Genomic DNA, 15,745 nt, shown 5'->3' with positions numbered 1-15,745 from the left:
ATTGTTTTCATGGCACAGACTTTATTGTGAGGTCAGTTTAGTAATTCCATAATGATTGTCTATTCTTTATTACAGCCCAGATTCAATTCAGTAGAAATGACCACATATACAGTAAACTGGATGTAATGTAACATAATGTTCATTTAATGTTGTCTGTAATGAGAATAGCATTGCTTAGCACTGTAGTTTACACTGTAGTGTGTGGGTCAGTATGAAATATGGAACAGTGCTGCGTCCTATGAAGACTGCTTTATTGGGCTTGTATCAAATGCAGATGAGAGCAGGATGCTGAACTCCTTCAAGGAGCAGGGAGGGGAGGTTTTGTATTAGTGATACTTGTCATGTCTGCTGTAAATCACGCTGCTTTTTTTTTCAGGTTCCTAGGTTGTTGTTGTTCTGTCTCAGAATGCTGTGTGGCAGGGATGAATGGTGGTGATGTTACATTATCATGTGGCTGTCACTTTCACTCCTGTTGACTGGTCTGTGACAGCCCCCACACACACACACACACACACACACACACGTTTGTGTCAGGAACAGGCCTGATTTATTAACTGCTGAAACCCTAGATGACGTGTGCCCACACAATCAATAGAGAGCACAGCCACTGCCTACCTCTCTCTTGGGTCATGTGATGTGGACAAGAGCTAGGCAAGGAAGGGACACACACAAACACACATATATGCACTACAGTGCTGCGGAGTGTATTGCATTACTGTATTGATGGGAAATGGATCCAGTCCAGCGTTGGCTGCTAGCTGCCAGTCAGAGGCAAGAAGGGTAAACTTTCATCATGGCTGTCAGAGACATCACTGCTGCCTTGTTTGACCGTAAATCTTCCTAATTGTGACAGAATACTTCAACATCATTAATTAAACATGTTTTCATTTAAAAGCACTCGCAGGGCGCCAGGCTGGGTGCTCAGGGTAATCTGCCAATGTGCATAGCTGTGTATTTTTCGTGTGTGTGTGTGCGCCTATTTGAGTGCTTACATTCATGCACAAAGTGTATGTTTGTGTTGTGTGTTTGTGTGTGTGTGTGTGTGTGTGTGTGTGCACCTTGATTCTCCCCGTATGAGTGGGTGGCTTAATCGTCATGTTTATTTACACTCCTGTTGTCTACAAACAGCAGGCAGTGTGGCGATGGGCATGAGCCAGCTCTTAAGGAAGTAAAACAGCAGAAATTAATTTAGTCAATAACCAAAACAAAGGCTTATTCTTAGAATTCCATTCATTATTCAGGAAGCGGCTGGAGAATTGTTTATGATACGTGTTCATTTTTTATGCCTTTCCTTTTTGGGTTTAGTGCCCCACATCTCAGGGAAGGAATTATACAAGAGCATGCACAAAGGGGAGGAGAGAAGAAGAGAGGAGGAAGGAGGGAGGGAGGAAGCGACAGAGAGGGGAATTGTGTCCTCTCATTGTTCAATTAAGTCTGTCGGTAATGATCAAGATTAGATGATGGCCATCTTCCTTTTATAGATACTAATCTGTGACTGTCCATGGAATAAGGGAATCGCAGAGCAGGATGGGCTCCATGCCTTTGTTGCTACAATAGACAAGAAAGTGTGTTTCTGGTGTTATAATACAAGTGTTGGGAGCATGTGATGTATTGTAATAGAGGGCACTTCCCTCTGTCAGGTGATTATGTTAATGTATAGTCCATGGTTGCAGAGTTCACAACGAGCACTCTGACTTGCATTGAGGTCTAATCGATTTCATTGCTATTACTGAACAGAAATAAATAAAGCTGATGGCTGTGGTTAGGGTAATTATGCCACAGCACAGTGAATTGTTTGATTTTCCTTATTAATTGTATTTATTTAATCCATTTCATGCTTTTAGTTGTGCACTCGGGGACTTGGAGGGAATGAATAAATCACTCTTAGGCTCATTAGATTCCCCCTCTGGTTGGGATGTGCCACTATTTTGTCAGAATTAAATTGGCAAGTGTTATAATTTCCCGCTGGTGTGATTCACATGAAAAATATCCACATATTCATCTACCAGCACATGTGCACATGCGCCCACACACACACACACACACACACACACACACACACACACATGCGTCTGCTCCCCATCTGAACTCCTGACCTTTTCCAGCCGTCTGATAGCCATTGACATTTGCCTCTTGAGCTGAGCTTGCTCACGTGTTGGAGCTGATGGGAATGGATGATGTTATTGCAGGAGAGGGGGGTTGGGGGGGTTGAAAAGAGGAGGACCAGGGTAGACAAGCTCCCCATGCGGCCCCGGGAATCCATCTGGACCCCCTGCTCACCAGAAAGGTCACAGGGCGACTCAGCCTTACATCCTCATTACAAAAGAGCCGTCGCTGTGACCGGAGACTGTGGGCTACGATATGGCTTTACTGCTCTGTCACACAACCTGTCATTTACCGTCACTGTCTACAGGCATCATGGAAGACACATCCAGGATGTAGTATTAGATCGTCCTCCTGAAACATTTTGATAGATGCGTAGATTAAAGTGTGTATAAAAAATGTTGTGGCAGCGTGAGCTTTGTCTTTGTCCTTGAAGACAGTGGATGGAATGGAGGGCTGCACCTGGTCGGCTGTTTTCAGCACCTCGGAGAAAAGCAGGACACTCTGCTGCTTTACCGAGGGAGCCTTCTGGTGGCAGAAAGAGGCAGGGCAGTACAACTGATCTTTAAATAAAAATTCATGGTGAAACACCTGTGTGTTTTATACTGTAGAATATAGTTAAAATAGCATTATTCAAATAGTCAGCAGCATAGTTTTTGTGTGAGTTCTCAGAATATCTGGGTGTGTGGATGTGTGCAAGTGTACATTTTGTGTGCATGTTGTTTGTGCATGTCCATCTCAGCAGGCCTGTCTTTATTGTGTTTACACTTCACTCTCCACACCATGGGAGCTGAGAGTCAGTTGAGAGCTGAGTGCCTGTAGGTGTGTGAATATGTGCAGGTTCAAACCCCCAAACAAGTGTGTAAACAGACCTCAGTGTCAGTTGTGAAAGCATCCTGCTAAATTAAGATTACAACACAATGAATACTGCACTGGTGTTTCAGGTGTGATGTTAGAATGGTAATGTAGTAGTTATTTGTATGATGTATTATGAGACACATTTTTTTAATCGCTTCTCAGTGTCTTTTTTAAGTAGTCATCATGTTTTCAGTGTGTGAATGTTCATCTAATGTTCTAACTATTTGATTTAGCTTGAATTCTTTAATCTCCTAAAACCGATTTATTCGAGCCAGGTGCCTTTGCATTAATATGCTGTGTCTAACTTGTATTATTAGTTTGTTTTTCTGTTTAGATAGTATCTGACAAGATAATAAAGCTATCAGCCAGAAACTAAACATAGTCTGAGCATAAGGAGAGCAATGAAAGATGAACTCTGGTGGAAGGCTATGTTCATTTATTTTTTGTTTTTACATGAAATGATAGCCAGAATCGATAAAAGGTTTTATGGTCCTGCCTAGCTGCCAGCCTCTGTGAGGCTGCAGGTTTTTATGGCACAGACTTGAACTATTAAAATGATGGCCATATTTCAGGGAATTGACTTGGTAGGCTGCAGCGGGAGAAATAGTTAAGACTCTTGCTCAGTCATAGTAAAATTCTTGCTATTCAGTCATTTTGAACATCCATGTAAATAGGACTGTTTAGTGTCATTGTTTTCATGTCATCTTCTCCTGTCCTCCACAGTGCTCAGTATCCGTGGTGCCCAGGAGGAGGAGCCTCCAGATCCTCAGCTGATGCGACTGGACAACATGCTGCTGGCGGAGGGTGTGGCTGGGCCGGAGAAAGGCGGCGGGTCGGCAGCTGCTGCAGCCGCCGCAGCAGCCACTGGCGGCGTCGGTGCCGACAACTCAGCAGAACACTCTGACTACCGGGCCAAGCTGACTCAGATCCGACAAATTTACCACACGGAGCTGGAGAAGTATGAACAGGTGGGGAGGAAAAATATTGTGTCTTACCATCAGCTTGCCTGCTACTCCAAAATGCATTTAGCATTTTCTCAGCTATTATTATTCTCAAATTTTTTAGCTCTGTTCCTCTTCTTGTAACATATTCATATTGTCATTTTATTTAAGTATTTTATCATTAAATACCCCATATACTTCACATTAAATGTGGATGTTAGACTTTGCTCACCCGCTAAGCCTTAATTCAGCCCACCATAATAGGAATCTGCCCTGTTAATGTGCCCATGAGCCAGGCACTGTTTTAAAATCCATTTTTTGTGTGTTTATTTTATGTTCCCTTCACAGTCCATACTTGGGTGGATCCCCTGTTGTACATCAGTGTTTTGACTCCATCTTTTTGAGCAGTGAGTTGGACATTATCTTGACTGATGGTGGATATGGATATTGTTCCGTTGTTGACATGCACAAATATGTGGCTTGACTCATGAATTGCAAAAACTTCTTCATGGGGACAAAAGATGAAGTGGTGATACACTGCACAGACCCCACACTCCTGACTCACACCACTTCCAGGGGCAATGTTCAATAGCTGACCCTGACTGCATGCTGGAAAAAGCTCCATCTGTGAACCTAAATGGGAATAAGTTGGTATAAATGATGGATGACATATTTTACAGAGAAGTTTTAACAAACTAAGCTCTTGAAATCAGCTCTCACAGGCCAACTCATGACAAGCCAAGCTTTCAGAGATGTTATCTTCAGCAGGCAAGCAGCCATTATATCAGTCACACACCAGCTCTTTTCCAAAGACTGTTACGTCTTGTCATTCCCTCGGAAGTCAAAGCGTTCTGGGTTTGTCGTCTTCTCAGAGGAAGGCTAGTCATCGCTAACTGTCACAGTCAATACACACCTGAGCATTTTTGTGTCACCACGCTACGTACACCTCGCACGCTTATGAGTGAGTAGTGTCTGGCGTGTGTGTGCAAGCAGAACGGCTGCTCGGTGCATCACTTTGACTGACGTAACCCTGGTGTTGACAAGCAACAGACACCTTGACTCTGAATGCAGTCATATCCAGTGACTGATTCAGAGAGAGAGAGAATGAGGTAGCCTGAAAGATGGAGTGAAAAGAGAGGGAGACAGTTTAAACCTCTTGAACGTTAACGGGACTGAAAGCCTGCTGTCATTTTAGATTTCTCTTCACTTGTCACATTTTGTCTTCCATTGAAGAGAAGTCTTTTTAATATTCAGAGCACTGTGAGTCTCGCTGCCTCCACTGTATGACTCTATCGCCACATTTGTTTGGCGTGAAACATCGCACTGTGTCTGCCGCTTTAATTTAGACTATTCTTATTACCTCTAACGCTGCTGCTGTTATACTGTCAGCACTGCTTCTGCGAGGCCAAGGCCTACCAGTGAAGGTGCAGCCTCTCCAGAATCCAATTTCATCCTTTTTGTTCTGTCTGAAGCTGCCTAGCCTCCATGATAGTTATTCTTTTTATGAATCCTGTCTGTCTGTGCATCCAGGCGTGCAATGAGTTCACCACCCATGTGATGAACCTGCTAAGGGAGCAGTCTCGAACACGACCCATCTCGCCCAAAGAGATCGAGCGCATGGTCGGCATCATCCACCGCAAGTTCAGCTCCATCCAGATGCAGCTGAAACAAAGCACCTGCGAGGCCGTCATGATCCTGCGCTCACGCTTTCTCGACGCCAGGTCTGTGCATCTCCATGTGGGCAAGAAAATCTAACAAAACTATCCTTTTAATACATTGTGCTCAAAATTGTTCTTTATTTTAAAAATAATTTTTGTTGCCACTGGTCAGACAGATTCTATTGTTTGTTTACCTGAATTTTTGGTTAAATTACCCTCTTTGTTTTTTTGTTTTGTTTTGGGTTTTTTTTTATAAATGCATTTTAATAGCTTTTAATGACACTTTCTAAACTGTCCTGGTTAAATGAAGGTGCAAGTGAAGATTAATTTATTTGTTTACCAAGTATTTTCTATAAATATAACTATACATTTCTGTTCTGTCTGTCTCCTTTATGCTGTCTGTCCAGACGAAAGAGGAGGAACTTCAACAAACAGGCGACAGAGATCCTAAACGAGTACTTTTACTCCCATCTCAGTAACCCCTATCCCAGCGAGGAGGCCAAAGAAGAGCTGGCCAAGAAATGCAGCATCACAGTGTCACAGGTAACCAGAATAAACAAAGCTCTCCATTTAGATTGTGGTTAATCATTTGGTCAAAAATAATCACAATCAGTGGCATTTTACTTTGATTGGGGTTTCAATTAGTAATACCCAAATCAACATTAACTTACAGTTAGCTGAGTTTGAAATGCAATCTTAACATTATTTTGGGTTACAATGACCTTTTGTTGCATTTATACAGTATTTTATGAATGGTATCCTCACAGAGAGAGGATAAATATTAAATGCCATTAAGACAAAATTATAAGAAAATCATTTCTGTATTAGATTAGACTAAATAACCTGAGAGGAAGAAGTGTTTTATACAGAGCGCACAAGATAAAAACATGTAGAGCACAATAGGAATATTACAGCAATCTTCACATAGACTAATGACTATCAAAAAACATCTTACTTGAAGTGGCAATCCTTAAAATTTAAGTCCTGGTTGATTTGGCGACACCTAGTAACTGGTGGTAACAGCAAATGAGGCTTAATACTACAGGTCACAGAACATTGTCGTTTTAATAGAGAAGTCAGGAAATAATTGGCCTTTTTCCATCATTCTGTGAACAATCGTGGTCTGATTTTATTCTGCACACGGCATGAGTCTGCGAACAGCAGGGCACAGTGAAAAAAGCTGGTTACCTTGCTGAGAAGTTGGAGGTGTGCAACCTGTTGCCTGCAGTTCTTCATCTAACAGCTCACATGCTTGAAAATGACTGTTGTCTTGTTTTGTAGACACGTTTGATGAACGATAGCAGTCAGTGTCAAGCTCTCTGACAAACACATTGTATTTCCTGTGACTACTACATAATATCAGTCAACTCATGTTTCACCAGTTAAATGCTTTTAATGTGAATCTGCAGCAGCAGGAAATGTTCGGTTTGCATCAGCAGTAACATAATACAACATACAGACACCCAGTTCATAATACTGCAAATAAATAAATATTGCAATATTTCATCCTCATTCATTCATTACCTTATTCGGCGATAGTAATTTAACAGACATTTATTTAAATGAAAATCTTCGAGATTATAACTTTAATCATTGTCATTTGCAGTCCAAATGCAGGAATACTGTAGAGCAAGTCTGTGAATCACTGATCAAAGCATGCCAGCACTAATGTATATTACAGTTGTATTTCCATAAGGTTGGTGGAAAACAGCACTATAAGAATATTATAGTAATATTTCCCCATAGGTCTGATCCACGGTTAAATTTAATGAGCCATGTGTAGTCGTTTGAAATGTTGCAAGTCCATGTGGAAACCAGTTATGTCACAACAGTCACAAAAGCTAGTGGTGTGCTAACTGGTGCAGGAAACATAATCCAGGCTTAGTTATTAAGTATTAATACTCATTATTTCACTTTTATTGTTTGCATAGATATCAGCTTACATTTATCATAAGTCAGCTACTGTATCTTGTCATTGCTATTTTGACAGGTATCAAACTGGTTTGGGAACAAGAGAATCCGATACAAGAAAAACATTGGCAAGTTCCAAGAAGAGGCCAACATGTATGCAGCGAGGACCGCAGTCAGTGCAACCAGTGTGTCTGCTCACGGCAGCCAGGCAAACTCCCCATCAACTCCCAATTCAGCAGGTGAGCTGAATCACATTATACATGCGTATATGTATATATAATGGGTTATATTAAAAGAAGCTCTTTAGATAGAAGAATTAGATAATATTATTTTTATACCAGAACAGATAGATGCTCAAGATAGAGCACAATAATGTTCTCAAACCTGAGCCCCAACTTAATTCAGTCTCTGGTGCTGTTTCATTTAGACTAACAGAAGGCAACGCTTCTCCTCAACTAACCCAGTAATACGATGCGGCTTTCTTGCTCTTCTTGTTCCATTTTTTTCTCTTTCTTCTCTGCCTTTGCCGTCTGTCTCTCTCACTCATCCTCTCTCTCTCTCTCTCTGTCTCTGTTATTGACCTCTTGGTCTTGTGGACGTTAATTTTTCCTGCCTCTTGTCCGGTTGACCTTGTGCATGCCATTAAGCTGCTCAGAGGGCAAGCGGAGTCTTTTGTCATATAGAGACTTCACAACTGTATTGGATTAGGACCGGGTGTTGAAATCAAGTTACGCGATGGTCTCTTTACATCTGGGGAGCTGGGGTCCATTAAAGGATGAAGACGATTCTTTGGGTCTTCCTGCAGATCAATTATTACTTCCTTAATGAAACACTAGCAGCACGGACATTTAACTACAATATAATCCATAAGGCTTGTTTAAACTGGATTTAAACAGTTTTATGATGATTATCTGTCTCATGCTTCTTGTTGGTTGATTTTTCCTTTTAAATTATCCTTCAGTGATATTTTAATGTGCGCGTACTGCATCTGTAGCGTACAGGTTTGTAGAAAAAGCCTTTTTCATGATGCCAGCTGCCTTCCCAAACTAACCCACTTAATGCACTTTTGCTTATGCATGATCATTTTAACTCCTTTTTCTGTTCTTCTCTTCTTCCCTGTTACTTCTTTCTCTCTCCCCTCTTATCTTTGTCCTTCTCTCTTGCTCTCTTTCTTCTCCTCTGCCTCTGTGTATTCTCAGGTTCTGCTGGCTCTTTTAACATGTCAAACTCCGGAGACTTGTTCATGAGTGTGCAGTCCCTCAATGGGGACTCGTACCAAGGGGGGCAGGTTGGGGCCAACATACAATCCCAGGTAGGCTCCTCTCCAAGCTTAGTGTCCTACATGACCGAAAAGCTAACAAACTCTTGAGATCGCATGTAAAATTGTTCAACCACTGTCCAATCTGGGAGTGCAGATGCCCACGATAACTTGACCTATACAGTGAAACAGAGGTTATACTTAGCCTGAAGCTTTACATTAATGTAGAAGCCATTGTCAACCCACGGTAGAGTAGACGACTGTAGACAGTTTTGGAAACGGTGCAACACTCATCAGCGCTCCTGACAAGAGTTCACATAGCCACTGGTGCACTGTGGCTCCCTGACCTTGCCCCAGTGGACAGTGATGACCAGCACAGTGTTTCTGAGTGTTACAACTCTCACCATAGATTAAGGAATCACCACCCGCAGTGATATTCTCATTTGGTTTCAGTGCTTATGGCATCCCTCCATCCCCCCCTTTTCTATTCAGATCAGCTCTCCAAATGCTGTAGGTCGTTCATGAATATCCAAAAGGGACGACCCTTACAGGAGGTAAAGAGGTCTTCAGGGTTGGCCTTTAATTAGTGAAACTCATGTTCCTTTAAAAGGGTTATTTTTCTGAACATGGCAGAATGGCCTTGCTCTCAGCGCTGTACAATTTAAAAGAAAGCAACAAAAGAAAAGAGAAAGTACAACTGTTACTAAATTGGCCTCCTGAGTAGAGTAGTCTTATTTGTTGTGAAATCCATATGGCAGGTGTGTTTTCATGCATTACCTGGCAGGCTGCTCTGCCAAAAGCTCCAAAGCAGCTTCCAGTCAATCTGTGACGAACATGGAAATGGTGATATTCTAATAAAAACTTTAATAACAAAATAATGTAAGATGTGACCTCAGTTACACCATATTTTTATTGGCAGCCATGTTGGGTAAACGTGATTCGATGTGAAGATTCATCAGAGCATTTGTCATGTGTGGTAAAAAACAGGTCTCTGTGTCTGCATATACAGTAAACAATATTTTTAGTAGTGTGCAGCTACATCTAGAAGAATGACTTGCAAGGTATTGTTTTAATGTCTGATTTTGTCTGAATGTCTGCAAATACATTCATAATTAGTTACTTCTTGTAATTTTCTTGTATTTTTGTCCTTTTGCAACGTCGTTATCAAGCTTGTAATAGCAGCCAAAATCATTCAGATTCGTTGTTTGTAACCTTTTCCTGTTTATGGTACCCTTTTACTATCAGACTGACCTTTCCTTGTGCATGGCTGTCTTTGTTATCCAGAGCTTTTGTCTGACCAGGCCTTTTGTCTGTGTGTTCCCGCTGTTCCAGGTGGATACCCTTCGCCATGTTATCAGCCAGACCGGAGGATACAGTGACAGCCTCGCAGCCAGCCAGATGTACAGTCCACAGGGCATCAACGTAAGACCTGTAAACAATCTCCTTCTGTCCTTCTCAATGTTGTCTTTGCTGTCTTACTGTGCAATGATTCCCCAGTTGCAGTATGTGTATAATATTGTGTAATTTTGTGTGCACGCTGGGATGCCATTTAGCAGAGTTTGCCGGGGTTGGGCTGTTGTCCAGCCAGTTGCCCCCCTGCTCCAGCCGTGCCCTAGGTGGCAGGCAATGAGGCAGCTACCAGGCTGAGTAGCTGGACAGGCTCCTAGTCTGTCGGAGGATATTAGCGTTAGCGAGACACCTGCAGTCGACAGGAACAAGGACACAGGTGTCATCCTCCCTCCCAACGCTGCTCTCACATTGGCATGATAGGACAAGTTATACCTCCTGTCCCCTCTAAGACTGGCTTCGAAAAATGTTTTCCCAGTTGCTAATTCTTAAAATAACTCCTTAACTAGCCTGTCAAAGGCCGGGCCAGTTTTCTAGGTCTCATTGCTGGGCTGGGCAGGGCGGGACAGGCAACACTGGAGGCGGTGCGTTAGCATGTAGATCCATGGCGACAGGCTGCACGGGGCTGAACAGAATCAATACGACAGTCACAGGGACAGAAAGAGTGGGGCTTTGGGCTAACAGTCCAAGCACATTGGTCAGATCATTCATCCACAGGAACAGCGGCACTGACAGCCAAGCCTGCAACACCCCTCGTGCTAAAATAAGAACACGGATGCATCAAGCCAGTTACAACATACAATAGGCTAAACTGGAAATAGGTGTTCAATACACTGTGCTGGTGTGTTAGACCAATGAAAGCAGACAAAATCTTTTTACGAAAAGTGCAAAACCAAAACTAACCTCCAAACTAAGTGTTCATAGGAATTTGGGAATTTAAACCAAATGTATTGAATTACCGACATTATGAATCTCTAGCCCCAGTTTGTCCCTCGCATGTATAACTATTTCAGACAAATACCCAGTGATGTTTAAAAATATTCTGTTTGCTCCACGGTATAAAAAGATTTTTAACCCTTTTATCTAATCTGAACAGCCAGAAGGCAGCCAGAAATCACATACCGTCTTGCTCAATTTGTACAACAGGCACAAAAATGAAATGTTTTATTATCAGTTATATTGGTATATATTGATGTTTTTCCCCCAATATTTTATATTTTCATACAAAAGTTGCAACAAGCAAAACATTAAAAATGTTTTGCTTGTTGCAACTTGAGAAGCGGGTAAAAAATACAATACAATAGTATTTTTTCATCCAGATGCTCAGAAGACTCTTTGAGGATTCTGGAAATACCTTCAGAACAGCTGTATGTGTTGTTAAACAACTTTCTGGGTTCTTCAAAGATTGTCGGGTATTTATTTTTCAGAGAAACACGTTTTGCGCTGTGACTTGAATGTAATGGTAATACATGAAAAAGTGGTCAAACTGGGACTATTGAATTTCCTACCAATCTGTATTTACCGCGAATGCAGAATTTTTCAATAATAAATTGTCTGAATTTATACAGTTAAACTAAGGATCGCTACAACAACCAGTGGCATATAACTAGAAGTTCAACCAATCAATGAGCCCACAGTCTGGTCTAGGTCTCGAAGTAGTCATACTATAATAATCAGCACAAAAAAATCAGAAATGAGCCACCACGGGAAATTAAAATAACACGGTGATATATATAAAAAAAACTTTTATTGTTATAAATCTTTAATAATTATTTATTATTATCGTTTTTAAATCTAATTGTGACAGTTTATTGTGATATAAATTTTAGACTACAACCTCCAGCCCCAGTAGAAATACCTATTTTGGAAGATTCACGAAAGAATAAAAGTTATAGTGCATATTTGTGGTGATGATGATGAAGATGATGATGAGTCTCTTTATAGTTCATTTTTTAATAAAAACGCTTTTTAAAAAATTGCAGTGTTTCAGTACAGCTTGTGAATAAAATGTTGGTGCTTGTGTTTATTTTGCACAGATAATATATTTTTCTTTCTACGATCCACTGACTGAACTCTCGTGGTTCACCTCTCCTTCTTTATCCTTGAACAGCAATTACACCCCTCAAATTGCTAGTGGGTGTTGCCTCTCTCAGAGGCTGGAAATGGGTTTTTTTATATCTTTTTTTCCCCTCTTGCTTCTGAATAAGATGACAGACAGTCTTTACGCGAAATAACAGGGTTTGGAAATAAGAGGCTGCCAAAGCACGTTCCCAGCTCTCACTAATAGTGTGGAAATTGCAATTAATGTCCTTAATGGTCTTTAGTCAACCTTTTATCATGATTTGAGAAGGCCTCCATTTTAAAGAGCTATGTTTTAGATAATGTATTCTTTTATCAACCATCTCAGGGGTATATTCTGAGATATATGAAAGGTCTGCGTATTCTGTGTTTCATCTGTTCTGTTTATCTCACATTATGTCAGCCGTTTGGAGGGGAAAATGACGGAAGTGGCGCAATAATATTTTTAGTGAAGAGTCTCTTAAAAATAGTGTTTGTCAGTTTTTAAACTGTAAAGTAGCAGTTGGACAGACATCACTGCTGTTGAAGAAGCTTGGTAGCTTTTGCACTTGAATTAAGGATTTATGTAGTATTTTTTTTTTACTTTAAGGAACAAATAAACCTACTCAAAACCCCTTCTATCTGAAATGAAAGCTGTTTTCTACATTATGAATATTTTTTAAAAAGCAATACACACAGCAAATGCATGACCATAGAGATGCAGTAACCCTGTTTCATTCATTTTAATTAAAGGATAAGGCTGATGATATTCTATATTTATGTTATTGTTAACAAATAATGTGTTAGTCCGTCTCTCAATACTTTACGACTTTCCCTGTCCGTGGCACTCATCGCCAAGTCCAACTGTTCCTACTGAAGATGTAAATAAATATGTACTGTAGCTCAGCTGGGCATTGTAGTTTATAGCAAAAATGACTCAAACAGGACTGAATAGGGGGACTATTTTCACCAGTGGCTTAATACACATTTGGTGCTCTTGTGAGTATTTAGCGCAGCAGGACGGTGTACTGTGTGTGGGATTGATTCAAAATAAACTACAGTGCTCATGTTCATTGTAATGAAGGGCCATGTTACCACGTGTGGCTCACTGATGTGTTTTTAATAGTTTTTGGACAACAATTGAGCTCTATGGCACAGAGGAATAAGAGATATCAGGCTTTGGTTACACAAAAGCAATACTTGTTAGTACTGTAGCATCAATTCAGTGGTTATTTTGGGATTTTCATGGGATTTTCTGCCAGTAAGAAAAATATAGAATAGTGCCAACCTTATCCTTGAAGACACGTATCTGCCAATATTGTATGATACAGTATAATGTGTCACCATGAAGATAACTATTTCCTGTCTTATCTACACAGACAAATGGTGGCTGGCAAGATGCTCCGACTCCGTCGTCAGTGACATCGCCCACAGAAGGACCCGGGAGCGTTCATTCGGATACTTCCAACTGAATATATCCATCTCTACACCTCATCGACATAAAAACATGGACTGACCTTGCTGTTCACAGTATTAAACAAAGGAATTCTCTGCCCCACAGTTTGGAGAGGTACTGTGAAATCCTAACCAGAAAAAAAAATATATATTTCCTCTGCTTATAACGTTGGACATTTGGGATACAAACAAAAAGTTTCACAATAAAAATCCAAACAATACCGCAATCAGTGGAGACGTTTGTACAGATTTCACATTATATCCAGAGGGCTGGGGTTACTTATTCACTCATAATGTTTTCACTCATAAAGATGAAATGATATGATAAAGTAAATAAATCAAATCATTGGTTTTAACTGAAAATACTTCATTCTACCTCTCAGCCACTAAAAAAAAGTAGAAAAAATATGTCAGTGACCATTATTTGTTTTGTAAAAATGAAACTTTTGTCTTTGCAAACAAGAGGCATCTTCTTACTTACATTTTGTTGTCTCTCACCTATTCTATGGTACGCCATTTAGACTTAAATATTGCTCAGTTGTTTACAATGTGTGCTTGATAAAAGTATGTTCATCTTCCCTCGCTGTCTCCGACGAGTCAAAACTGTCAGGAGATTTTACCTCTAAGGTAACCCTGTGAAGTATGTTATCTGTAAAACAATAAATAAATACTTGTCATCAAATCGGACAAGCTTGACATTATTCATTAAGATGGAGGATTTATCAACTTAAAAACAAATTATTTTTCACTCTGTTGGCTTTGGTTCTGCAGCATATTGGTAGAGTGACACAGAATGGCAGGATTCACTGACACAATTAGGAATACAGGAAATTTTGTCTTTTTCTGTTGATCTATGCTGGACAAGGAAAAAACTTTTTTTTTAAATCCTTTATGATATTTGTTTTGTCTTCCACCACCACTACAGAAGAAAAGTTTTTGAAGATGCCAAAATGCTGATGTAACCAAAACAAAACTGTCAAGAAAAGTGTGTCATCATGAAGTCAGTTATAATATATTCTTTCATCAAATATACACAGCATTATGTCTTTTTCTACTCATTTAATTCACCATCTACTGTCATTTAGCTCTGGTGCTACAATCGAGTGAACAACACTGTCCCATTGAAAGAAATACAGGAAGAAATATCACTTTCTACAGAAAAGAAAGTTTGTCAAGAACGTCTGTAACTGAGTTTGTTTTTCAATACATGAACAACAATCCACTTAAACAGGGAAGTCATTATGTTAATAGAGTTGAACGTGCTTACACAGTGGGTCCTTGCTCCTGAATCGACAGCATGGGTTCAGAAAATGCTTCAGCATGGAGCCACTGATCATCCATGAAAGAAGCATCTGGATGTACCTGAACTGCTGCTCAGCTCTAACGAGGACACTGTAAAGATAATGTTACGTTCCACATTTTGATGAATTGTGTCCTCTTCTGGCCGTTTCTTTACATATAAATCATTTAAGTCATTATATTATTCTGCTGGTACTGCTTTAGTAACCCTAGAATTGACACCAAAACAAATGTAGACATTTGAATTCATGCTTGTCTCAGTACTATCAAACTGATTTTTTTTCAGTATCAAACATTTATGAACATTGTAAATGTTAACCATTAAGCACTAAAGAAGGGACAAGTCATTATGTCAAATAATGTGTTTTCTGAGCAGTCTAACCTTGTTTATAGACACTTTTTATGTTGTGTGGCCTATTTGTTTTTTGTGTTTTGTTATTTTTTTAATGCTATGCTTAAATGTAGGCTATTACTTTTTTGCTTTCCTACTCGTGAATTAGCTCATGAACTTTCAACATGTGTTTATGTGCACCATTGTGCTTGACTTGCTTTGTTGGAAATTGTTTTCAACACATTAAAAAAATGATATGTAATACAGCGAGATCATACATCAGCATTTTTTTATTGTGGAGTTTACGAGAGAGCAAAGACTCTTCATTTTTGCTCAGCATTACACGAAGGCATCAGTGGCTCGACGGTGATCGCAGTCACTGTTATGATAACTGAAAGTCAACCAATGTTAGTGACAGCCAGTAGACACAAACGTGTGTCCCTGCCTTCCATTATGGCTCCTATACAGTATATTAGTGTACATGCACTCAGACAAACACACGCACACTATACCAAAATCAAGTTTA

At 40.2% G+C, this 15,745-nt stretch overlaps 1 protein-coding gene across 4 annotated transcripts in view; it reads left to right on the top strand.

The window, feature by feature from the left end:
* The window catches only part of pbx1a (pre-B-cell leukemia homeobox 1a), a 47,719-nt gene extending 32,223 nt beyond the window's left edge, over window positions 1–15,496 (top strand). Inside the window, exons 3-9 of one of the 4 annotated variants that reach the window (XM_044219859.1) lie at window positions 3,685–3,929; window positions 5,433–5,623; window positions 5,968–6,103; window positions 7,551–7,710; window positions 8,671–8,783; window positions 10,062–10,160; window positions 13,514–15,496. In XM_044219859.1, the coding sequence (XP_044075794.1) occupies window positions 3,685–3,929; window positions 5,433–5,623; window positions 5,968–6,103; window positions 7,551–7,710; window positions 8,671–8,783; window positions 10,062–10,160; window positions 13,514–13,606 (1,037 nt within the window). In that variant the 3' untranslated portion in view covers window positions 13,607–15,496. The remainder of the gene's footprint in view (window positions 1–3,684; window positions 3,930–5,432; window positions 5,624–5,967; window positions 6,104–7,550; window positions 7,711–8,670; window positions 8,784–10,061; window positions 10,161–13,513) is intronic. The other 3 variants (XM_044219860.1, XR_006380460.1, XM_044219861.1) reach the window with 3 other exon arrangements.
* The last annotated feature ends 249 nt before the right edge of the window (window positions 15,497–15,745 follow it).

This window comes from Siniperca chuatsi, linkage group LG13 (assembly GCF_020085105.1).
Source record: "Siniperca chuatsi isolate FFG_IHB_CAS linkage group LG13, ASM2008510v1, whole genome shotgun sequence".
In the NCBI taxonomy this organism is placed as follows: Eukaryota; Metazoa; Chordata; class Actinopteri; order Centrarchiformes; family Sinipercidae; genus Siniperca; species Siniperca chuatsi.
The sequence above is the reverse complement of the archived record's forward strand: the minus strand, read 5'-3'. Positions and strand labels throughout refer to the sequence as shown.